The 26,849-nt window shown below is 39.7% G+C and overlaps 1 protein-coding gene across 5 annotated transcripts in view; it reads right to left on the bottom strand.

The window, feature by feature from the left end:
- LOC110957685 (protein tyrosine phosphatase receptor type M) overlaps positions 1 to 26,849 on the bottom strand; it is a 188,290-nt gene that overhangs the window by 34,631 nt on the left and 126,810 nt on the right. For all 5 annotated transcript variants that reach the window (XM_051953453.1, XM_051953454.1, XM_051953452.1 and 2 more), the window contains 6 exons: positions 18,258 to 18,475; positions 14,456 to 14,536; positions 13,816 to 13,842; positions 10,664 to 10,857; positions 4,850 to 4,937; positions 3,262 to 3,338 (listed from right to left, as the gene is read on the bottom strand). In XM_051953453.1, coding sequence (XP_051809413.1) covers positions 3,262 to 3,338; positions 4,850 to 4,937; positions 10,664 to 10,857; positions 13,816 to 13,842; positions 14,456 to 14,536; positions 18,258 to 18,475 — 685 coding nt within the window. The remainder of the gene's footprint in view (positions 1 to 3,261; positions 3,339 to 4,849; positions 4,938 to 10,663; positions 10,858 to 13,815; positions 13,843 to 14,455; positions 14,537 to 18,257; positions 18,476 to 26,849) is intronic.

Below are 26,849 nucleotides of genomic sequence, written 5' to 3'. Positions count from 1 at the left end.
GTATTAGTGTTGGGATGCAATTAAAAAAAATCTAATTAATTAGAGGCTTTGTAATTAATTAATTGCAATTAATCACATTTTTGTCAAATAGCAATATCTGACACAATGAGCAAAGTTTATCAATTCAAATAAAAATTTTGGTTGACAACTGAAATGATGAATGGACACATACATGAACTTAAACAACAAAAATGTTTGTTTCATTTATATTTAACTGTGCCTGTTTCATCTGTCCACTACATTCAAAGACTACTGCCAACTCAAAGCAGTGCAATTATAGCGATTATAGTCAACATTTTAAGACTTTTTGTAGTTTAACTCAAGCACTTTCAATGTCTTAAAAAGTGGTTTATTGTGGGCTGGCTATGCCGTTTGCCTATACCAGGACTGCAAACAACGTGTCCAGAGAATCTGTCAACTTCTTGCATCTCATTCACTGTCGATGCGAAACACACTGCATTACACGCTGGTTGCGTTGCAGCGTGTTTCGAACACAGACTATATAATTAAGAAAAACATGTTCTGTATGGTATTTAATTTTGCCCTTGTTAAACTGTTCAAATCAAGGCATGTTCTGTTAGTAGAGGTTACAATGTGCTTTCCTCAGTAAAACTGGGTTTCACCAAATCACCATAAATCGTGGGTCAGTCGGGGTCCACTGCCCCCCTTGGCCATGAGGTCACGTGCAGGATTAATGCAGCAAGAGGATGGACGGTTGGGGGTACAAAGCACAAGGTTGAGGCTTCTGTACTGCATCCCATGTGATGTTAGATGTAGACTAAAAGAGCTCTTGGTTAGGGTTACAGATTGTGGATTTGCTTAAACACATTCTGTTTTGAGTCAATCAGCGTGAAGAGGTCACGATCAACATTTTGAGGTTGACAAAAAATGCACTGCGAATGTTCCTTGCGTTGGTGAATTAGCTGTAAATGAACATGAACATTAAGAAGACAGGGTTGCGAACGCCTGCGTGACACCTGAAAATAAGGAAAACCACTGCATCAATATGCTTTGTAGAGAACCGGCAAAATCCATATCCACACACAAACAGCTCTGCAGACAACAGGCCATTACACTGTTTCCTTGCCGCCTAAATGCTGATGAAAATACTCTATCAGCTGCAGTGAAAAGGAGCATACCCAACTGGCTCTGCTTACTCGTACATGACTCGAAATAATCGGCAGTATAATAGAGTACAATAACAAACACTGTGGGAAATGTTCTACACATAAGAGTTTATTGGGCAGGACAAGCTTTTAGATGGGTTAAAAAGCTTTCTGAAGAGCAAAAACATCATTACCCATCTGCCTGCATTTCTACTAAGTACTTTCCAATGAAGCTGGCAGAGCAGTGGAAATCCTTTTCAATCAGGGGCGTCTTTAATATGCGTATATTCTTATCTTATAATGGGGCCTTCTCTACTGTGAGAGTTTCCTCCGCAGTACCCCTTTTTGCAGCATAATGGGCCACAAACTGAATAGTGGGAAAGGTAAATAATTTAAGACCCCTGCATTCGCCATGGCACACCTTGCATTATGAATTTATGTTTGACGGCGTAACAAGAGATTACAAATTACCACTTTAGAGGGGCAGGGGAAGAGAAGATGGGAGACAGAGTGAGCGTTCTCTCCTGAGAAGAAAACCACTTAGGGAGTCGGGTACATCACAAGCCCATTACACATGAAGCGGAAGCATCTGCTCTGGGAGGCCAGTGCGCTGCTTTGATTGGTCACATCCTGCTACTAACACTGCTATTAACAGCAAATCATGTCCGATCAAGAGGTTCTATATTGTGTGAGCTAAGTGAGTTAGATCTGTTTTCAACATGTAGCGTGCCTCATGCCACTTTTTAATGACTTTTACTTACTGTAAAGGTATGCCACGGCATTTAAGTGCATGTAAAAGCTGTACTGCAAGTACTTTCCCACTGGTAAGAAGTGTAACTTAACCTCTGTAGATAACTGCACTAATTCACTGGTGTGCCCTTGAGAGTTTTTCAATGCCAGGCAGGTGTTTTAGTGTGATAGAGAGATGCTCAAGTTAAGCAATCTACCCAACTGTCTTCCTCAGAAAAAAAAACAAACAACAACATTGGTTGCTTGTTGAGAAAACTATCTCTGTCTACCTTTCCTGACCATCAATCTCTTAAAATCAGAGCAATGATTGTCCTCTACAGTAAAGGTGGATGGTTTGGCATTCAAACAACTCCTTTAGATCAGCGACCACAGACTGCACATGGTTCTACAGCCAGTATTTAATGCTGGTTTCTTATATCCCCAATGAAATAGTTCCCTTGATTTCAAATGCGTAGACTTAACCAAACCTTAATTTTACAGGTGACAGGTCAGAAAAGGCACACAGGAAACAATTAAAATAACAGTAAAATGAGTTTATATTTCTCACTGGGTTCTTTGGTTTACTCCCACAGATAATGGATGGATGAATATGTGTTTAGGTGAGGTATGAGAAGTTTTAACTTAATAGCTAAAATTTGGCATACTTTACTAAATCACTAGCGCGCCTTTGAGAGTTTTTTTAATGTCAGGCTGCTGCTTTGCGTGACATGAAATGGAGGGATGCTCAAATAGTTAAGCTATCTACCAAACTGTCTTCACCAAAAAAACAAACAAAAAACATTGGCTGCTTGTTGAGAACTATCTCTGTCTACATTTCTGGACCATCAATCTCTAAAACCATAGCAATGACTGTCCCCCACAGTAAAGGTAGCAGCTTTAGCAGCCATTTTAATAATTTCAATTTCCTTTGTCTGTGCTTTGTTCTAGTTTGCAATATTGAAGGCAGTGCATTGTATTCTGTGTATTCCTTCAGTTAAATTCATTGTAACTGAACTAAGTAGTCATCCATGAAACCTCTCCCTTCTCTTCTCATTTTTTGTTTCTCTTAATTCATTTATACTGTTGTTCAAAGCAAAGTCCAAAACTATAACCTCAGTTTCCCCTGTGTGCTGGTTTGCCTTTTCTCTCTCACAGCACTGTCAGCCTCTGATCTTTATTCCTCTTAATATATCCCATGAACGCAGTTGATGAGCAACCTTTTAAAGTTGAATATAAAAGCAATGTACTTGTGTCTCTCTCTCTCTGTGTGTGTGTGTGTGTGTGTGTGTGTGTGTGTGATGGACAGGCAGCACGGGCCACATTGTCCCTCAGGCCCCCTGCGACGGAGGCACCAGCGCCCTCTCTCTCCGTGAGAGGAAGCGCAGTGACCTTTGCGTTGGTGGCACTGGCTGGTGTGTATACTTACATCAACGTAATTTGCATTAATGTAATCGGAGCTCTGTTCCCCCTCCAGGGCCTGCAGCCTGACACGGGAGTGATCATCTGGAAGAGAGGCAGAGAGGAAGAACCCACTGTTGAATTAATCATATTAACGAGGGCACGAGGAGGAAAAAAGGGGGTGGGGGTGGGGGTTGGGGGTGATTGGGGGGCAGAGATGGTAAGAATAATAGGAACAGAGAGAAAAATCACAAAAGAAGTAGAGGGGTGATGGAGGAGTAAAGCATGACCAGATTATTGGCATCATACAGGGGTGCAAATGGAAGTGCGTAAAATGAGGGCAGAAAGTAGAATGAAAGAAAGTAGAAATGCAACACGGCTTTTGGACAACTGTTGTTGTGTGACTTTGCATTCCAAACACAATCATGCTTCTATTCCCTAGATCAGGGGTGTCAAAGTCATTTTAATTCAGTGGCCACATTCAGGCCAACTTGATCTCAGGTAGGCTGGATCAGTAAAATCATAGCATATTAACCTATAAAAACCAACAAATGTTTCCCTTTGTTTTAGTGCAAAAAAAAAGCATTCTGAAAATGTTCACAGTTAACTATCTTTTCACAGAACATTATGAACAACCTGAAATCTCTTAAGAAAAATAAGTGCAATTTCAACAATATTATGCCTCAATTTATCATTTACACATATTACAATTTACAGATCACAGTGTATCTACAAAGGCACAAAACATTTAGTCACAGATATGTGGAACTGAACAATAACTATTAAGGATGATCTGAAGCTATTCCCCTGCCATGTAAATATATACAATTTATACATAAAAAATACATAAAAGTTGTGGCACTGCATCAACAGTTGGGTTCCACCAAACCAAACTCTTTTGTACTGAAGCTGCTGACTGACATACTGCACAATGTTCAATGTCTTTAAATATTTTCACAGTCAGTGTTCATTTTGCAAAGGCATCCTGTGGGCCGGATTGGACCCTCTGCCGGGCAGGTTTGGCCCGCGGGCCATATGTTTGACACCCCTGTCATACACGACGCTGCAGAACAAATCACAATACAACAGTCTTACATCAGCTCATAGTGAGAGAGCTTTCTTAAAGCCTTAACTCTGGATTTCAGCAGCAGAAGAAAAATCATTTTTGGTAATTAAAGTAAGTCCATCTGATTCTAAAGTTACTAAAAAACCTTTAAACTGACTTTAAATCCTCAAAGTTTTTCAGTTTTTTCAGCAATGATGAAATGTTGTGAAAATGAACTGTCCAATCAGCATTCACTGACCCTTTTTCCCAGCTGCATATAGTGCATATAGTTGACGGGAATTCCCTATGAAATCTAATTCAACACTTCTAATAGTGCTACATGTTATGTGCCATATCCTGCACATCTTATTTTTTCAGAACTGAAGAGACAGTACAGGAAGATGAATATAAAATAGATTGGAAAGGTCAAAGTTGGTCTCGTTGGCTGATAATACAACTCTGTTTGAGCAGCTTATAGTTATCCATTTACAAGCCTGGCCAATAAATCAGCCTGAAGAATGGGAACACACACAAAAATTCATGAGCGCTGAGGAGGTGCTTTTGTACACACATGCAATAATATTCCCATATCGGTTCTTCATGCGGTTCTCATCCTTCTTGGCAGAGTCCCATGGTGCAGACTGTCCTTCAAAAAAGCTCTGAAATAAGAGAGAAAACAGAACAGAGAGGGGGGGATGAAATATGGTGTCATGTGTGAGCACTCTAAATGATAACCAGGCTAAAGAATACAGTCTTCCTCTTTCAGCACTTCAAAAAAAAATAGAAAAAAAGAAAGGAACATTGGCAGTTGAGAGGAAAACACATAGAGAGATACATTCACATCATTATTAGACGTGAAATACAGGGAGGATGGTGGATCCCGGGGAGCTGTGTCAAACAGCGAGTGCCATTAGGGCAGAGGCAGCGGGTGTCACACTCAAACCTCCCCCCTATGCCGCTGTGCTGGGCAAAGCAACTGCAGCGGCTGTCTGTCTGCTTCATCTGAAGGACTCAATCAGCTCGTTGTGGGGAAAAATAAAGCCAGCTCATCATCTACAGATCAAAACCGCTCTGCTCAGATTACCCTCATGAAATATTTATCATCTCTCGCTGGGGAGATTTCCATTCTGATGGCACACCAGGCACAATTAAGCCAAATTATGAAAATACATCTCCACTGCCAGTCTACCGCTGTTCAGCAGGGGCGGGGTGGGGTTGGCTCCAAGCAGGCGAGTCTGGACAAAAATATGCTACTGTTCTGTCTTTTTGATAGTGAACTAATGCACATCTGAAAAGTCAGCTAATACATTAGGGGGCAGACTGTCTGCAAATAAAGATTCAAGAACATTTATTGGAGGTTGAAGAGACTGTTTGAGAGTTCCTTTTAGTATGTGGCAGGAATCACTGTCTTCAATCATCACTCTTCTAGAACTGGATGGATCCATTCATCTCAGTGCTACGACAGGAAGCAGGACGTTTGTCTAGCATATAAAGACCTTTCAGACACCACACAAGGGCATATTCCTGTATAAAGTCCCAAGGATTAGTGATTTCACTGAGAAATAGCTTTAATATGCTAAAAATATGTCACATCCTTCGAGTGAAGATGGAAGCATGTCTCAGAGATGGATTATATAGGCCTCTCTTCCACTGGCAGTATGTCTTGAACAAATGGTCAGGCCAGTGCTGTTGTCTCTGTCACTCTGAAGGATACAGGTCTAATATCAAGCATCTGAAGACAAATCATCCTCAAGCTGAAAGGCGTTATCTCTCAACAACTCTAAAATAGCTCTTAAACTGAGTAACCCTGCTATACCTCAAGCTGTTTGAATTTGAATTCCGATGGAGTGAATGTCTCAAGATGCAGAGATTGCACAAACACTACACTGCACACCATGGGACTGACTGGCTACTGGCTACTCACCAGACAGACATAGAAAAAGCTATGGTGGGCTCCACCTGTAAAAACTGTTTAGTTGCAAATGTGTGTGAGGCATTATTCTATAATGCATATGCAGGTAGTTTTTCACCATCTTCAAATTATTCCCACTGGCACCTAGCCAGATTGGTATGTTTTTAATTACAGGCTACCTGCTGTATTCTAAACCCAGCACAGTTTACCATAAACAATTAACTGTAAGTGTATAATACTTCCTCTACATACAGTCTTTTTTTGGGGAAATCTACATAAACTGACAACAGTACACGAAATGGCAAAGTAAAAGAAACAACAACAACAAAAAGCAAGAAAGAAAGAAAAATGGATGGTAACACATAGGAGTGGAATCGTTTAGTGTGCTGCTCTGTATTATTTAATCATGTACTGTGTGAGAAAAGGAGACTCATTCAAACTGACTCGTGTTCATTTGTGGTTGGAGCTGAAAGAAATTCCGGATTCTCACAATAGGCTAGATGCAAAACATTTCTGTTCACTTAAAACAAGCTGAAAACAAGTGGAATACAATGACAACATGGCAATTTTAATGCACCTGAAAATTGTTTTCTGTTTCCTGTTTGGTCACACAAAGAGTTTGGATGTGCAGGAGAATCTGGACATGCAAATATTTTGCTGTATCTTATATTATACATGGATTAATAAAGCTTTTACAAAATATACAATATGTTTTTTGTAAAGTGTTTAGCGTCCAATTTTCAGTCATGACATCTGCTTGGTTGTCCAAAATGGAAATGACCTTCATTATTCTGTTTGTTTTGGCTATGTGATAATGAAACGGATTAGAATATTTGGTGATGTAGCCTTCAGGTCGGAATTAACAGGTACACACGTGGACAAAATTGTTGGTACCCCTCAGTTAAAGAAGGAAAAACCCACAATTCTCACTGAAATCACTTGAAACTCACAAAAGTAACAATAAATAAAAATTTATTGAAAATTAAATAATCAAAATCAGCCATCACTTTTGAATTGTTGATTAACATAATTATTTAAAAAAACAAACTAATGAAATAGGGCTGGACAAAAATGATGGTACCCATAACTTAATATTTTGTTGCACAACCTTTTGAGGCAATCACTGCAATTAAACGATTTCTGTATTTGTCAATGAGCGTTCTGCAGCTGTCAACAGGTATTTTGGCCCACTCCTCATGAGCAAACAGCTCCAGTTGTCTCAGGTTTGATGGGTGTCTTCTCCAAATGGCATGTTTCAGCTCCTTCCACATATGTTCAATGGGATTCAGATCTGGGCTCATAGAAGGCCACTTTAGAATAGTCCAACGCTTTTCTCTCAGCCATTCTTGGGTGTTTTTGGCTGTGTGTTTTGGATCGTTGTCCTGTTGGAAGACCCATGACCTGCGACTGAGACCAAGCTTTCTGACACTTGGCAGCACATTTCTCTCCAGAATGCCTTGATAGTCTTCAGATTTCATCGTACCTTGCACACTTTCAAGACACCCTGTGCCAGATGCAGCAAAGCAGCCCCAAAACATTACTGAGCCTCCTCCATGTTTCACCGTAGGGACAGTGTTCTTTTCTTCGTATGCTTGGTTTTTGAGTCTATGAACATAGAGTTGATGTGCCTTACCAAAAAGCTCCAGTTTGGTCTCATCTGTCCAAAGGACATTCTGCCAGAAGCTTTGTGGCTTGTCAACATGCATTTTTGCAAATTCCAGTCTGGCTTTTTTATGAGTTTTTTTCAGCAGTGGTGTCCTCCTTGGTCGTCTCCCATGAAGTCCACTTTGGCTCAAACAACGACGAATGGTGCGATCTGACACTGATGTACCTTGGCCTTGGAGTTCACCTTTAATTTCTTTGGAGGGTTGCTCTGGGCTCTTTGGATACAATTCGAACGATCCGTCTCTTCAATTTGTCATCAATTTTCCTCTTGCGGCCACGTCCAGGGAGGTTGGCTACTGTCCCGTGGGTCTTGAACTTCTGAATAATATGAGCCACTGTTGTCACAGAAACTTCAAGCTGTTTAGAGATGGTCTTATAGCCTTTACCTTTAAGATGTTTGTCTATAATTTTTTTTCGGAAGTCCTGGGACAATTCTCTCCTTCGCTTTCTGTTGTCCATGTTCAGTGTGGTACACACCTTTTCACCAAACAGCAGGGTGACTACTTGTCTCCCTTTAAATAGGCAGACTGACTGATTATGAGTTTGGAAACACCTGTGATGTCAATTAAATGACACACCTGAGTTAATCATGTCACTCTGGTCAAATAGTTTTCAATCTTTTATAGAGGTACCATCATTTTTGTCCAGGCCTGTTTCATTAGTTTGTTTTTTTAAATAATTATGTTAATCAACAATTCAAAAGTAATGGCTGTTTTTGATTATTTAATTTTCAATAAATTTTAATTTATTGTTACTTTTGTGAGTTTCAAGTGATTTCAGTGAGAATTGTGGGTTTTTCCTTCTTTAACTGAGGGGTACCAACAATTTTGTCCACGTGTGTATGATGATGCTGGTTTGCCATTATATTTTTGTCTTCCAGATTATCGACATCTTATTTCTGTTTCTTAATTCTACTGAATACATGCTAGGTATGCTTTTGAAAAGCTTTATAAACATCAGACTTAAGTTGTTGAGCATTTGTGGATCTCACAATTTCTGATCATGGAAGGAAAATGATTTCATAGTAAACCTGTTAAGACTTGACAAAACAAAAAAATGTCACTGTCCCACACATTTCGTCGGCTGAACACTGTCAAATACTTAGTTTCTGCTGGTAAATGCCCTTTTCACACTAATTCATAAATATGTGATTCTTTATTCCCACAGGGCCTTAGAAATAGGCAACAACCATTACTAATCTGTCACGTTAGTGGTATTATTTACAAGTCTAAAGAAAAACTCACAAATAACCAAAAGTATTGGCTTACCTCGTTTATCTGATCCAAAGTTAACGTACAGAATAACAAGAAGCATGGGTCAGAAAGAGATATAGTACAGTGTAAGTCAACAGGTTTAGAGGTGCACTAGGCTCCAATTTCATCATCAAAAATAAAAAGGGCATTAACCTTAAGACAGACTGATATAGAGAAGACAGCAGCGGGAACACAACATACAAATGAATCGCTCTAGCCAAGTGAGAATGAGCTCCATCACACACTGTAAGCACCCCTCAGGCCTTTTCTGCAACAGGCTGTGGGCAACTATGTGACAGCATGGTGAGGGGACTGGGGCCAGTCCTTCACTGTGACGTCCCTTTTGACTGTCTGTAATGCATCCATGCTTTGGGGCTGTGTGAACCCAAAACCTTTATTCATAATGGATTAGGCCCAGAGGGCAGCCAAAAGCACTCACACCCCTTAATGATGTGACGCTGCAGGTAGCAATGGGAGACTGCATTATTTCATTCTGCAGTCATAAGGGGTAAGTGGGGAGTTAATTACTGATAAATCTGGCCCACACATAGCAGATTGAAGTGGGGTATGAGATGAGGAGTAGGAAAGGAAAGCGAAGAAAGAACATGGGAGGTGTAGATAAGAAAACCTCATAGAAATAATATGAAGGTGTGATGCTAGTTAAAAAGCAAGAAAATGAGGATAGAGAAAGGTGACAAAGGAGATGATGATAAAATGGTGGCAGCGGTATCAGTGGAAAAAGGCCAATGTGATGTCAGACTGAAGAGATACAGACTAGATATTTAAAAGGAAGGATTTAAAAAGTGTAGCTCGAAGCCAGTCTGTAACAACATGACAACGGGGTGAGGATGAGCCTGGCTGGTGTGATGCTGAGGGACAGTGAGGAGGCTGGAGTGCAGCCAAACCCTGCCAGCCACTTGCACTAATGAGAGGAAATGAGAATGATGCTCTTCTGGGGCGAAATCTTTTGTTTTAGTGTCAGTGAGAGGTACGGTGTCAGATTATGGATGCTGGTGTGTGACAATGATCTTAAAAGAGCAGTAGGCTGCCGTCACTGGAGCCTAATCGGACTCGATTCCGGTGAAGGAGGGGGGCATAGGCTAACACACACAGCTCGCTGTTCCTCACACTGTTATTGGGGCACATTGCTGCATTGGTCTACTGTTGAGTCAGGACGGTAGCTTTTGACACAAACACACTCGCGCACGCAAAATGCACAGTCGCTGCAAACAACAAGAAACAGATGAACAACAAAATGAATCACACTGTAAACACACTGAGACAGGGTACATTAACAATTTATCATAAAAGTGCATCTGGGAGAAACAAAACAGTTCAGCTGTGTGGTGCAAAATGGAGACAGACAGAAAAAGAGAGAGACAGATACAGAGAAAGAGACAGTAGGACAAACACTGTGAAGCAGACAAAGCCTTGTGTTAGACTGATAACCATTGCCGCTCAAGAATCTCAGAGGTGATGTTACAAGTCTATCACTAGGCTTTATTTGTGCCTGCAGCCTTTGTGGTGGGGGGATGACAGCTGGGCTGCGTCCTACCTCATACTCCTCCTTGAAGCCATAGCCCTCAGCACACTTCATCTGGGTGATGTGCTGGAGGAGGTCTGCCACGCGGATGGCCGGGTGCAGCTGACCCGTCTGGTACGGCACATCAACGGGCTCCCGCTTCCTTAGGGAGTGAGTGTGGGACTGCACCAGACTGCTGGTGTCGCTGCCCATGTTCTGACTGTCATCTGTGGAACACAAACAGAGACAGGACAAACTGGGTCAGGATAAAGAAATAGGAGCTAAACTGATACCATCAGACATCAGTAGATTGTTGTAAGATATGGGTGACATAACGCTTGAAGCAGTAAATGGTAGTTTACTGACATATAAAGCTGAGATAAGTAGTCTAGGTGCTCTTCAAACCACTTCACATCTCACTTACAATTGTTCTAACTAACAGATGGCATATTATCTCATTTACTGGTAAGCATTATGTCACCACCTTCCAGATTGACAAACAACTCTCAACTAGTAATCTGTTTGTTATGGATGGTCACAACAACACAACATCATTGAGTAATAGGATGAGTCATGTGGTGGGAGGGATCAGGTCCATCTGTCTCAGTGTGGCTGGAAACTGTACTGTACTGTATAGTCATTTAAATACAAGGTCCTTAAGTAACACTCTTACACTACAAGCATTTAACATGGCTTCTGTCACAATAACATATGTTAGCGGCCCTCAGCTGTGAGAAACAGTAAGGATCAATCATAAAAATCCTCATGAAGATGCTGTAAAACAATAAGTTTACTGTTTGTACTGGAAGTACAGTATGCTGGTTTGGGCCGCAGCTCGTATTGAGAGTCAGGCTCCATTCCAGCTCTTTTTTACTGTAATCCAGTCAGTGGCAGACATGAGGCACAGATGCTGTGGGGAGCCAGCGGATGATGGAGGGTGTCCAGAAACATGGAGGAGGAGGATGTGAGGGGGTGCGGTGGGCCACAGTGAGCATGTTGCAGCAGGCACCGTCAGAAGCATCACACAAACACAGCGTGGATTCAACCCCTGCCACCCAGACGTCCCCCCAAAAATGAAAAAAAAATTAAAATAAATAAAAAAAATCAAACCTAAAAAAAGAACCCAAGGAGGGAAGCGGAGATGGGAGGAGAATGCATGGGGTGATGCTGCCATGGGGCACTGTATGTACTTTGACCATGCTAAGCTAATGGTGGTTTGGTGGCACGCTACAGAGGGTGGTGAGATGCTAACATGTCCACTTGTCATGCAATAAATGCCCATGTCAGCAGCAGCCTCTCACTGTCGGCTTGCTTTCTGAGTAAACACCACCTCCTTCCCCCAACCCAGGGCCCACATGGGAAAACTTACCATTAATGGGCACTTTTTAGATAGCAGATACATAAGAGGTTACGTATGTAAAGAGAGAGAGAGGAGAAGAGACAGGAGAGAGGGGATAAGCAACAATACAGCATGAGAACCTGTTACAGTAGAGTTTTAGAGCTACGCTATCGGGCAAGATCACATGCCTTCTCAGTTCAAACTGCCTAGGTGAAAAGCCTAGTCAAGGGGGATGTTGAGTGGATGGATGGGGCAATTTCAACAGTGCAAGACAAAAATAAAAGAACAAAACAACGGAAGTCATGAATTTCAAGGGAGAAAATAATAGTGAAATACTGATCGTCATTTTGAACAAGCTGTAATTGTTTCAGATCCGTTACTTGCATATTTTAACGATGCCAATTATTTTTTGAGTATTCTGGCATTTGGATTTCTCTCTCTAATTGCTCTAATTACATTTGCATGTGCTAGTGGTGACACCTGCATTTATACTATGCTTTTCAAAAGAGTGTGCTGAAATCAAAAACGCTACCGATCCTTTATGATCTAATCAGTTTTGATCATTAACCGCAACTGATGAGACAATGCTATGACTGAATGTGCCACAACTGAAAGCATGTAACCTTTTCTGGCTGCTGTAATTTCATGTTAATTGTTTCACGCTTTATTAAATGTGGAACTAACATAAGCAGCTGTCACAAGAGTGCTGATGAAAGACACTGCTTTAAGTTGCACTAATGCGAACAAATTCACCCCTAGCTGTAAGATGTGTGCTCAAAAACGCAGTGATGCTGCTTGTGGTGAAGCTGGAGTAGGGTTGCTTACTGTATCTTTCTTCTTGGCCTTGAGTATTAAATTATTACAGTTCTAGTGCCCCATTTAGTAGCTACATTTTATGCTCTGCTAGTCCAAAAGCATCCGTTCATATAAGATGCTGCACTTTGGGCTGTTCTGCATATTCAACAAAGCCTGTAATAATTAACAGAAGAAACAAAATACTGTTTATTATTCTATTTTATCATGGAACAAGATGACTAAACACTGGCAAAAAACAAAACAAAAACAAGTAGGTCAGTAGCAGTTAGCCAAAGGCAGGGGGAGCGACATTAAAAAGAATAATAGAAAAGGTTGTTGTTTTGGAGGGAGGGAGGGGAGCTAAATGCATAGTGAGGAGAGAGGGGAGGGAGGGGAGGGCAGCCCAGCTAATGCTAGACTTTAGATGTTCAGACCGAACGCATCCTGCTTTTTGGAATTTTTGGTGAGGACGGCTAAGAGAGAGCATTTTTTTTTTTTTTTTTTTGGTTTGTTTGTTTCGGTCTCCCTCTCACACTGTTTGCCTGTTGCGTCTCAGTGCAGCTGCTATGGCTTCAGCACGCTGAAGCCTTGGTTGCTGGGGCCAACTGCCCCCCCACTGCCCCCCTTAGACACTCCCCCACATCCAGTCCACATGTCTGTCCATGCATATGAGAGGTCAAACATGTATGTGACATCACACGCACGACACGCAATGCGGATGGGATGGAGTGAAGCCAGCCTCAGCCCAGGAGAGCCCCTCGTTGGACGGGGTAGGGAGAGCAGAGGGAGAGAGGAGGAGGAAGGAGGGAGAGGTGGAGGAGAGGAGGAGAGGGGGAAAGCAGCAGGCAGGTATGAAGGTGAGGAAGCCATTTTTAGTAAAAGAGCCAACCAAAAAATAATAATAATAATAAAAAAAAAATCTGTGCTTTTTTTTGGCCTCACAGTTAAGTCTTCAAACAAACATCTTATGAATGTAATGCACTGTAACTTCCTTCAGCAAAGAGGTCAAAATATAGAATTAACTGCAATGGGAAAAGAAAATGTATCTCACCTAAGATAGCAGTTGGCACAAAGGGATCTGTTCAAACCCCCAAAACAAGTGCAGAAGTTGGAGGAGGAAAGAGAGTTGCAGTAAATGAAAGAAGCCAAGATAATTCACAATAACAACATTAGCAAAACAGAATGGACATTTTTTTTGGTTCCTTGCCAAGCAACATAACAAGAAAGGTATCATATTTTCCAGAAAAGCTAATTATACAGTAAGTTTAGTTGATTATAAATCTAGCTGCCCTTTACTCTAATCAATGAGCCGGCATCTGATTACGTAAGACATAATTATGGATATTATTTGGGAGAAACTGAAGTTATAATTGAACAGCTAAAATCTCAGCAGTGATATAAAACATAACCAGAAACATAGTGGAGTGAAAACCCATCTAAAGGTAATTTATCTGACTTCTCATTTGTGAAATCGTCTTTGAATTTTCAAACCACACACCAGGTATGTTAGGTAGATTTACATCATACATTTCAGTATTAGTCTGAAATTCACATCAAAAAAGGTCTCTTTAGAAAAATGAAATTAATAGTTATTTAAAAATGTTGGCTCTTATTAATTTATTTTTGAATTTACCAGCATCACTGCTTGGACCACACACTCAGCATATCAAGAGGAAGCACAGTATGTTTACCTGGGTAGTACGAGTTGGTGGGGATGGAAGTACTGAGAGTGTTCGCCTTTGGCAGAGTGAAGGAAGAAGGTGATGATCCAGCTACAAACAGAAAAAAAGAACAGAATAAAAGGCATAAATAGTCTAGCACTGCCACTCATGGAGGAAGCTTGGAGAACTTACAATGTGTAATGTAAAAAATACACCATTTGAGCCCCTCTTTCAAAAACAACATGCACTTTAAAGGATCACCTCAGATTTTCTCACTTAACCCATGGTAAGAGCTGCTTTGAGTACAAAAAAATTCCATTTACCTCCACTACAATGCAGTAGCAGCAAAATTCTCAGAGACCTTGAGCAAACTGGCATAAAAACTGCACTAGCTTTGAATGGCCAGATACCACAAGAGACAGTCTGGTTGAGCTGTATAAAGCACAACGGTAAAAAAAAAAAAAAATCAAATATGCTAATCCTCTAGAGCTCAGGTTAATTTGGTTCCATTTTACCTTTGTATTCATTTTTATCTTTTTAAAATGCACACGCTGACACAGGTCTGACTTCTCATTTTGTCTATTAAGCAAACATAAAGTTGAAACAGTACATACAAAATTACAAAGATACACAGAAATATATTTACTCATAGTCACCTAAAATATTAGTAGAGATAACTGTTTCAGTTTACACATGTTAAAACAGAGTTATCATGAAGCAAATGAATAAAACCATCATATAATCAATCTGCATGTCAAGTTCTTGTATTTCAACCTTTTTTTCAAAAACTTTTAAAGCCTATTTATGGCGGTAAATCTCTCAAAGGATTTCACAAGCTGTCAGAATGCTGAACTGCTGATCCGGAGATGCACACACTTTTGCACCTTCACCTAATTTTAGTATTTTTAGTTCAAGTTTCAGTATGAAAATGATTTATCATTCCATAACATTTAACTGTTGTGCACTTTACATCACAGCCTGCTGCCAGGGACACTTAATAACTATTCAACTGCCAATTTTGTCAGTTTTGCCAAACGACATCTTAGGGATGTGTGTATGTGTGTGGGCGAGGGTGGGTGGGTGGTTGTGTGACTGCATAAGTGTGGGTGTTTTAAACTTATTTTCTATTTTCCTATTTTTTGTCTCTACACTTTAATTGCTTTAAACTGGATCCTTGAGAAATGCTCTCTCATCTTGCCTGCACTGCTGTTGTATGTACAGCTAAACGACAAGAAAGCTTGATTCAATTTGATTTGTATGAAATATGCAGTTTTCTGAGATTTCAAAAATGAGTTTCATGATCCTCACACATAAATAAGATGCTGTGTGAAGTCTCAACTCCATCCATTTCTTAACAGTCCACTGCTTCCAGCAAGACATAAAAGAAGAAGAAGAACAGAACGGCAAGCAGGAAACAACGGACCCTGTTGGGGTACAGTGTGGTTGTTGCCTTTTTTTACTCGGATGATAAATCCATTGAAACGTCTGTCTGTGCCGTGGTAAAGCACTGTAACAGAAGCCAAACAGGCAAAAGTCACGCAGTAGGCAAACAAATATCATTTTGCTAATTGTACAACAATACTTAACGCTTGCTAACACTGGCAAGCACAACTCCTTCATGTACTGAAATGAGCAAGAGTGCATGCAGTTTCCTCTCACTATGAATAAGAATTTGTAACAGAAACTTGTAATTTCTTCTTTCAAAAGTTAACTGGTGAACAATCAACCTGCAAATCCTGTCCAATATACTATTAACTCTTCACCTTGTACACACACACACACACATCTATCTATCTATCTATCTGTATAGATCTATCTATATGTATATTTATTCATATTATTACTATTATTGTTTTGGTCTGGAACAGGTGCTCCGTGCATTTCCCTGTGCCTTATACCGTGTATAATTGCGTTTGTGATCAATAAAGGTCTTGAATAATGAATAATTGGTTGTTTCATCGTAAAATGTTTAAAAAAAGTGAAAGAAAAAGTCTGTCAAAATCAAAATGAAAAGAGACATTTAATCCAAATGTCTGAGAATATGGTGAGGTGACTTTTACAAACCGTTGTATCTACAAAGGAACTGATTCCTCTGTCAGATAAATGAACGGAATTCAATGAGTTCAGTATTTCCCTTTCAAATGAAGTGCAGTGCAACTTTAAAGCAGTGAACAATGGGCGAGTACATTTGAAGGACATGTAAACTAAATATATTACTGGTTAAATTTACCTTCTACTACTGCTATACCAGAATAGGACAACAGTCATACGGGAAGTAGAATAAATGTCAGTTCCCCCGTGAACTGTCATCTTCTCATGCAACATCAACAGAACTGCCATGCCATGGGGGTTTGGGTTATGAGGGCAGTATGTTCATGACTTATCTGTCTGCCGCAATGTTTTGAGCCAAAATGACACTACTGACAGCAATGTAAGGTCGTGGAACGTGATAGGGCTTTACACTGACAGGCAGAGTACGAAGTAATGCATTTAAATGGTTTGCGCTGGCAGACAGAGGGTTGGATTTGAACATCTACACTAACAGACAGTTAATCAAGGTCAAAGCATCTTTGAGGCTAACGCCCTGCAGGGGTGTGGAGACAGAAGCTGCTGTGCGAGTTTTAATCTGATGGTTTGACTGGGATTATACTAGGTCAAGCCCTGGGTGCAGACTTAGCTGAGATTTCCATCAATAAAGTATTAAGTTAACCTGGGACAGAGAAAATTAATAGATTATCACACAGGGCACATCTAGTATGTGTTGTGTGTTTCCTCCATGAATTAGGAACAACACGGGGTTAAGTGTAAGACCTCGTGACAGACTTCTTGGAGCGCTAATGTTTACTGATAAGCTGTGAGGTCGCGTTTGGGATTTCAAAGTGTCTTCATTATTGATCTAAATACGAGACTCCCTCCAGACCATTAACAAGCATTAATACAACTACTTCCACAGCTGAACAACTACAATACAGGTAACAGTGACAGTATTGTTGTAGGAAAATAATAATGCTGGTGATGTAAGTTCATTTTTCGGTCATTTAACAACATTTAACTTGAGAAATGAAAGAAATTTAAAGGGAATACATAAAAAGGGTGAACCAAGCCATTCAGGGTTCATGAAAGAAGATGAAGAGCCCACTGTAGAAGAAAATTCAACATATCAAAGTCTTTTAACTCAAATGAAATGTATAGTTTGTACAACTGCTTTGGAAAGGCCATTTGTTTATTGACCTACACTTGCCCTGGCAACAACGGGCAGTTTTTCAAAAGCTACAAAATTACAGTCAAGTCCTTTACAGAGAATAAAAATAAGGGCTCAGTTAGAACAAGGCAAAATTAGAAAAACTAAGAGATGTTAAAACAGCTCTTCATTAAAAATCCATTTCAGTGTAAATTTATGCAACAAGATGGGGTAAATGATGAAAAAAAAAAACTTTAAGAAAGTATTTTATTAATAGGAAAAAGTCACCCTCTTTGGTCTCACACTGAGATTTGATGCCAGTTGTTCTACAAAACTTGAGATATTTTTTGTAAGGGAAGTCAAAACAAATAGACTTTAATTCCAGTTCTAGCCTCAAAGCAATGATAGATATGTTAATTCTGGAACGAAGCATTTAAATATCAGAATTGGGGTTTCTATTTTTTTTCTTGAACATGTCTCTAAATCATTTGAAAGACTACCAAAGCTCACTCTTTCACACTGTCCCAGGGTGAACATTTCCTGTTCAGCCAAGCTAGCTTTTTGTCTCACCTGACCAAACCAAATAAATTGCTTCCATCGTGCTCTGAGTGTGTGACAGCGTAAAGAGACAGGTAGGCTGATGTGTCTCACCTCGGCCGTTGAGAGTGAGGGTGCACTCGCTGCGGGCGTTGAGCGTCAGGGCACACTCACTGCGGGTGTTCAGTGTGTGGTTGTGTGGGTCCATAAAGGACAGAGCCTCATCACAGTTGGTACCCTGCTCTGTGTAGCTCTTGTCCATGGAGTTGACCATCACTGTCATCTCCTGGCGGGTACTGTTCAGTGTCTCCTTGCGCTTCTTGGCCAATTTCCTTCAAAGAGGAGACAAATGAAAACAAACTGTCAGGCCAAACCAGCAAGGATAGTGCTTCAATTGGTTTGATATGAAGCTGATAGGGATGACTCATATATGAAATGAGATGGCTGAGCTAATGTGCCCAGGGCTGTGGTCACATTAGGCTTCATTAGGCGCCAGATGCTTTTTCAAGTCATGAAATATAAATCTGAGAAAGTGGAAAGGTGTGACACTCTAACCCAAATACATCAGTGGCCCTGATGATTTAAAATTAGCTATAGTATTTTGGGGTGGAAGAATTAGGTGTTGTAAATGGTGAACTGAAACAGTCAACCTGCTTTTATTGACCTACTTTGAGTTGATGCGCTGGAGCCTACATGCAATCCGTCCCTGATCAAACACCATTAAAGTATTGTGCACAGACACAAACAGACACGCGTACACAAATCCACGTAGAAGTACACAAATACCATCAGGATGTTCTATCATAAAAGCAGTAGCAAAGCAAAATTGTCAGTAGTAATTAACATGGAAATTTAGAGATGAGAAACACACAAGAGTCGAAAATCTACCAATTATCTACAAGCATGTGGATATTTGGCCTCTGCACAATAAAGTCCCTACATACATTACTGTTCAAAAGTTTGGGGTCACTTAAAAATGCCCTTTTTTGAGAGAAAAACTTTTTTTTCCAATGACGATAACATTAAATGAATCAGAAAGACAATCAAGAGATTGTTAATGTGGTAAATGACTGTTCTAGCTGGACAAAGCGGATTTTTTAATGGAATATCTACATAGGGGTACAGAGGCCCAATTCCAGCAACCATCACTGCTGTGTTCTAATGCTAAACTGTGTTAGCCAATGGTGTTGAAAGGCCAATTGATGATATGAAAACCCTTGTGCAGTTATGTAAGCACATGAGTAAAAGTGAGTTTTCATGGAAAACATGAAGTTCAAATTTTTGGTAGTGTATATTCAAGAACTCTTAATCCTCACTTTAGCAGGACCTTAGAAGTTCTTGTGACTATAGGTTATTGTGTATCCTCTGGTTAAAAACACAAATCTAAGAGAAGTGAGCTTTTACTGTTTTGACTCTAGGCTCTCAAACAGTCTTCCTACAAAGTGCTGTCTGAAAATATTGCTGTACAGAGAATCCTTTCATTTGATGTTGTTCGTGGACATGGCTCAAGGAATGCCAATGCTGGCTGGTTAGTCCACCACTTTGAGTCTGACTGAAATACAGTATATAGTCTCACTAAATTTTTGTAGGCCAGGTCTATCTTGTAAAAGAGATCTCTAATCTCAATGGGACTTCCTGGTTAAATAAAGGTAAATAGAATAAAATAAAGCAAAATAAAAATACTGGTCATCACCATCACAAAAGAATAAATCTGACTGACTTTAGTAAACTTCTGACTTTACATACTGTGCAACCATTAGGTGCAGTTTTTGTGGGGGTTAGCTGAGATAGCTCAAGAACCAATGGTATACATGCAAATGCAACAACTACCACCACAATAAAAAAAATAAAAATTTAAACTAAATTAAAGGCACAGCTGTCAGTCTCAGCTGCACTTTGTGCTTGTTTGTAAATGTTAACATGCTAACAAAGCGACAACAAGTCGTTCATTGTAAATGAAGTTAAATTGCAATGGAACAGTCAGTAGTTGCTTGCTCCAAAAGGCTACTTTAAAGAAATCACTAATTACAATGCCAAGGAATGCGGCGGAGTTATGTGACGATCGCTGTTGGTTTGTCTGTCTGTCTGTCTGTCTGTTAGCAACATTACTCAAAAACAGACTAATGGATTTGGAGGAAATTTTTAGGGAAGGTCAGAAATGACACAAGGACTAAATTATTAAATTTTGGCAGTGATGTGGCTTATAGTCTGGGTCCATGGATTTGTGAAAGATTTCTGTATCATTGCGAGATAGCGGCATGGCGTCACTATAACTATGACTACAAGTGAACACTGTCAGTTGCCTGCTGACAATCACATGATTGTGATCCGACTACAAATCAATCGACTGCTGCGAAACACAAAGTTTTTAAAGATTTCATCGGTCAGAAATCATACAACGACTGAGCGGCCTTGGAGGAGTACTGCGCTCTCTGAATGCTTTTCTTGTTCATTTATGTTACTGTTTTTCATATTATGTGAGAATGGTCTCTGATGTGTAACATAAGAAGTCACTGCCATGGCTGAGCATTTCCGCCATGACACTGCAGTGCAGCAAAGACATTCTTGAAAAACATGGATTCAGATTTCCAGAGTTTCATACATCATACATGTATCATTATTCTCCCTTAGAACCTTTCCTGGGTCACACACGTATGGCAGAATTACTTCAATATTACACTTTTCCTTTGTGAAACATAGAGCACTTTTACAGTGTTTGAGCAGAATCAGAGCTGGCGTGCTCAAGCTGCAACGAGCAGTGGGAGTGGTTTAAGAAAAAGACAGGGATTTCCTAGAGCCACACAATCGAAAGGAGGCATAGAAATCATATTATCACCCCTATGAGTCAACAATCTTATAGATCCACTTAAGCTGCACTACACAACAATGACAAAGAGCTTGGGTGGGAACATACTGTAGCAACTGTTATATCTGATGCCTGTCACTACTCTGTAGCTGGAGGGGAGCTAGCGGTGTAAAAATTAACTATGGCAGCCCTCACACTGATCCTCGCACTTTGTTACTCTCTGCGTGACCCCTTTGCCTATTTGAATTGCAGTCTCTCTCGCAGACAACTGCTGTCTAATGATGCACTCCTGCTGCTTTGTTTTTGCAAATCTCCTCTGTTTATTCAATTTTGTCGCTGTTTCATGCCATATGGCAACAGGCCCCCGCTGCCTTCAAACAGTCATTTGCTCTGAAGGCCGCGACGTGAGGCTAATAGTGAATCCGTTCTTCAGAAAGCAAAGTGACAAAGTAGTGACATTTCTGTCTGCTGGACCCACTTTTTGTCTTTAATCTGCAATTAGAGCTGGAAACAAAATAGCAATCTTGTCTCTTTTTTTTCTTCTGTTCTAGCTTCATATTGTAATGAGAAGGAGTTAGAATGGAAGGGGGAGCTGTATGTACCCCGGGCAAGATTAAGACTGATTCGGCACTGTGTGTGCTCATGGAGAAGACTATTAAGAACAACTATAATCCAGGTTTTATTACTGTATCGCTGTTCTTATTTCTACATCTACTAACACTTGGATTTCTGCTTTCCTGGCCTGTGAAACAGTTGAAGACAGAGTACTGAAGATAAACGAGGCTGCGCAGACACCAGTTACAAAATGAGGAAAGCACCAGCTATACTGGGATGTTTGCAAGGCACTGTGGGTGTTAGATGAAGATTAATTGGCATACTATTCTCTCCTCATTTGTAAGAAGGGAGAATTTTATGATAGATGACTATATCACAGAGCCTGATATGCTGAGAGAGATAGTACAAGGAAGTGCACAGTAGTGTTGGTGTGTGTTGATAAATGTGACCATTTATTATATCCCCAGATAGTTAGCATAAAGCTGCTCGCAGAAGGATCTAGACAAAATAAATAAATAAATAAATATACATACACAATACTGATTGCATGCAGATACAATGAAATCCCAAATTTCCTTAAACAGCATTGAATGTGCGTATAAAGGGGATTAGACAGACAGATGGCAGAGGTGTTTGTAGAAGCAAAGGCTGAGCAAACACTCCAGGTAACTATATTAGGCAACTCTCATTAGAGAGATTGTCTACAGTTCAGTACATGACAGGCCTGGCATACCTAGGATCTAAGTGAGCAGAGCTACTAACTCCACGAGTTCAGCTACAACAAAGAAGAAGCTGCAAGGATTGTGCGTCTGCATGTGTTTGTCAGAATGTCTGTTCTGTGGGAGGTGACACTGCTGCAGCTACTGAAACAAAAGCTTCAAAACCTCAAGCACAGCATGGTGGGCCTCATTTTCAGCACCAGAGCAGCCTAAACCTTGTGACATTGGGACAAAGACGGCTTCATTAAATGATCCACACACATCTGTGGCGCATGAATGTGTGTGTGCTTGTGTACTAGTTGACTGACACCCAGCTGGGAGGGGCAACAGAAGCATCTTTGATTAACCCAGTAGGGGCATTTCAGTAGATGTTTGTCCTGCGTTTCATTTCAAACTTCTCTCCATCTATAAAACAGTCTATCATGAGGTTGTCTGTCACCATCCTATCCACATACACATATACTTACTTTAGAGCAGCTAAAATTATTTCGGAACGTTTTTTTACTTTATTGCATCATAAATTCTGTAAAGCATTAGTTTTAAAACATTCAATAAAATGAAAGGTGTCTCTAATAGCTTTTTTTTAAAATCCCAAAGAATAGAAGGAACTGCACTACTCTGCTGAAATTTCTATTCGAGTATTAGCGATGAATGAGGGTCAAATTCTACACTGAAGAATGACTTACAATATACGAGACAGAACAACATGTGGAGTACCATTAATTTGCTTACAGATTTTAGGGTAACAAAGATTATACTCTCAACAAGAAAAGCACTCAGAGAGCGCAGTACACCGCCAAGGCTGTTCATTCCCCCACATGGCATCACAGCATTTTTTTTTTTACATTTTTTTTTTAGAAATGCAGCACTTGTTTATTAGTTGTTGATGATCAGAAATCATGGCAACATAGAACGTGTCCATTAACTACAGATCTACCCACAAACAAAATGACCTTGTGCTGAGCACAGGTGTGTGTTATGCATGTGTACGTTATGTAAGGATACCAAATCCTGTGACCTAAATATGTAGCGGGCTGTGGGAATTTATTCAATTATTCCTTGTATCATTTCCGATGGATAAGTCCCGATAAGTTTGCAGTGGTGGATTTGTAGCAGGATTGCAATCGTGATCGTCAGCAGGCAGTTGATGTAGTGTTCACTTGTAGTCATAGTTACAGTGACGCTGTGCTGCTATCTCGCAATGATATAGAAATCTTTAACAAATCCATGGATCCCGACTACAAGCCACATCACTGCCCAAAATCTAATCACTTCGTCTTTGTATCATTTCTGACCTTCCCTGAAAATTTCATCTAAATCCGTTAGACTGATTTTCAGTAATGTTGTTAACAGACAGACAAACCAATGCCGATCGTCACATAACTCCACTGTGTTCCTTGGCGGAGTAAAAATGTTGATACATTAGTAAAAAGAGAGACAACCTTCCGTAAAGAAAAATAAAGCAGAACCAGAAGTTCCACAAACTGAGTCTCCTTGAAAGTCCACTTGAGCCTTACAGAGGAAATAAACCTGTCTATAGTCTGATACAAAAACAGTTTGGGTGTCTAACACTAATTTCCCTGTGAGTGCCAACGTCACTGGGGGAGAAGTCTTATATAATTTATCCGTATAAACCGTATTGAGCTGTATGCATAATTAAATGCATAGCTACTTTGAGGGACAGGTGGGTGCCTTAGTTCCACTCGTGCTCCACCTCTGCATATTTTGGGTTTGTCAGGAATTAGGAGGAGCCACCATACATGAAGTGTGTCAAGCATATGGCCCGCAGGCCAAAAACAGCCCATCAGAGGGTCCAATCCGGTTCATGGGATGATTTTACGAAGTGTAAAAATCACAGAGAAGACATTAACTGCAAATTGTAAAGTTGTAAAAGTATAAATTTAAACTTCTTTCTAACTCTAGTATCTCATTCAGTTCCAGATACCTGAGAATTTTTGTGCCTTTGTAGACAGTTTGTGATCTGTAAGTTGTAATGTGTAAATGATAAACTGTGGCATAATACTGTTAAAATTGCACTTATTTTTCCTAAGAAATTTCAGGTTGTTGATAATGTTTTCAAAAAAGATCATTCATTCAATATGAACATTTTCAGAATATACTTTTTTCCACTTAAAGAGAAGAAATTGGAGTTGTCGTTATTTATAGGTTAGTAGGTTATGATTTTGCTGGTCCAGCCCATTGAGATCAAATTTACGGAAGAGTATTAGGGCCACCCATGAGAAAAAAAATGAGAGGGGGTAGAATTTTTTTTTTCAGCATGAATTTTGAGAAAAAAGTCGAAATGTCGAGAATAAAGTCAAAATATAATGTCGAGAATAAAGTTGAAATATAATGTCGAGAATAAAGTTGGAATGTCGAGAATAAAGTGGAAATATAATGTCGAGAATAAAGTTGAAATAGGATGTTGAGAAAAAAGTGGAAGTATAATGTCGAGAATAAAGTCAAAATGTCGAGAATAAAGTCAAAATATAATGTCGAGAATAAAGTTGAATTAGGATGTCGAGAATAAAGTCAACCTTTTGGAGGTCTGCAGCCAACTGTGCGCTGGTTGTTAGTCTCAAAAGGCGAAAGCAGTTGGCTGCAGACCTCCAAAAGGTTGACTTTATTCTCGACATCCTAATTCAACTTTATTCTCGACATTATATTTCGACTTTATTCTCGACATTGTATGTTGATTTTTTTCTCGACATTTCGACTTTATTCTTGACATCCTATTTCAACTTTATTCTCGACATTATATTTCCACTTTATTCTCAACATCCTATTTCAACTTTATTCTCGACATTATATTTCCACTTTATTCTTGACATCCTATTTCAACTTTATTCTCGACATTATATTTCCACTTTATTCTCGACATTTCAACTTTATTCTCGACATTTCAACTTTATTCTCGACATTATATTTCAACTTTATTCTCGACATTATATTTTGACTTTATTCTCGACATTTCGACTTTTTTCTCAAAATTCATGCTGAAAAAAAAATTCTACCCCCCTCTCATTTTTTTTTCTCATGGGTGGCCCTAATACTCTTCCATACAAATTTGACTGAGTGGCCTCTGAACTAAAATTAATTTGACACCCCTGCTATACACTATACAAGCACGTCTATAGGCTCCACCCCCCCGCGACCCTGGTGAGGATAAAGCGGTGTATAGAGAATGGATGGATGGATGGATATTCTATATTCACTACATGGAAAGTCAAAAATTTGAACCCTTTTCTGGTTTAATTTTGATGATTATGTTCTTATAGCTCGTGAAAATCAGAAATCCAGTAAATCAAAATAGAAAATTGAATTTAGAATTTCAGTAAATTACTATTACTGTTTTTCCATTAATGCAACAACACTGTTTATACTGTGCCAATCCTGTACAAATAGATGCTTTGTAAATGACACACTATTTTAAAATGTTTCCATTTAAACAAGATCATTCCATGCATGACATCCTTTCGGCCTGCTCAGGGTGCTCTTCCTCTTTCCCTTTCCTCATCAACATGCAGAGCTTGTAGGTGCAAATCTCTGCAAGGCTTGTACCAATTAATGCGATTCTTGCTGCATGTTCAACTTGTAAGGTTTAATGAAGGTGTTTGCCCTGAGCACATTGTGTTATACATTGTACATTTAAGTAGGCCTCCCATTCTGACACTGAGTGCAAAACGAGTGATTATGAAAAATGAGATATATGGAGAATCATAATAATGACTTATAATTCTCTGCAAGCGTCTTTTCCTGTTTTCGCTAGAAAGGAACCCAAAAGCTTGTTAGAGTTAAAGACACCAACAGTGTCTGGTTCTGTTAAGACATTTTTGTTTTCTCTTGTTGATGTAACTGTGCAAAGGTGCGTGGCAAATGATGGCAAAGAGAGTGGCATGCAGTCTACCATTTACCATTCCATAAATCTATTAGTGAAGGTGTTATGAACACATTAAACCCCAATTATAATATAATGAAGTTATTATTCTCTTTTCAGTGCAAACGGTCTATTTAAATAGTTATTTTATTTCAATATAATCACACTCACAATATAAGAAAATCACTCAGAGCACAGCACTCTATCAAGGATGCTCAGTCACTGTATGATTTCTGAAGCATGAAATGTTAAAAAATTTGTGATCCACAGTGGTCGATTTGTAGTAGGATCGTAATCATGTGATCGTCAGCAGGCAGCTGACAGTGTTCACTTGTTGTCATAGTTGCAGTGACGCCGTGACGCTATCTCGCAATGATACAGAAATCTTTAACAAATCCGTGGATCCAGACTATAAGCTGCATCACTGCCAAAATGTAATCACTTAGTCATTGTGTTATTTCTGACCTTCCCTGAAAATTTCATCCAAATCTGTGCATCAATGTTTAAGTAATGTTGCTAATAGACAAAAAAAAACAGACCCTCGTCACAGAACGCTGCCACATTCCTTGGTAGTGTAATAACGAGTGATTTTTGGATATGTTAGGACCTTTCATTTTTACCAAGTTGCAAATTCATTCCCAAAGTATTATCACCCTATATTTGCAGTTGTTTTTCTAACCTTCTTGAATATCCAATATCAAACATCAGTTTACATCTACTTTGGTCTTTTAGAACTTATTAGCAAAAAA

Source organism: Acanthochromis polyacanthus, chromosome 9 (assembly GCF_021347895.1).
Source record: "Acanthochromis polyacanthus isolate Apoly-LR-REF ecotype Palm Island chromosome 9, KAUST_Apoly_ChrSc, whole genome shotgun sequence".
In the NCBI taxonomy this organism is placed as follows: Eukaryota; Metazoa; Chordata; class Actinopteri; family Pomacentridae; genus Acanthochromis; species Acanthochromis polyacanthus.
This window is presented reverse-complemented; position numbering and strand designations above follow the sequence as displayed.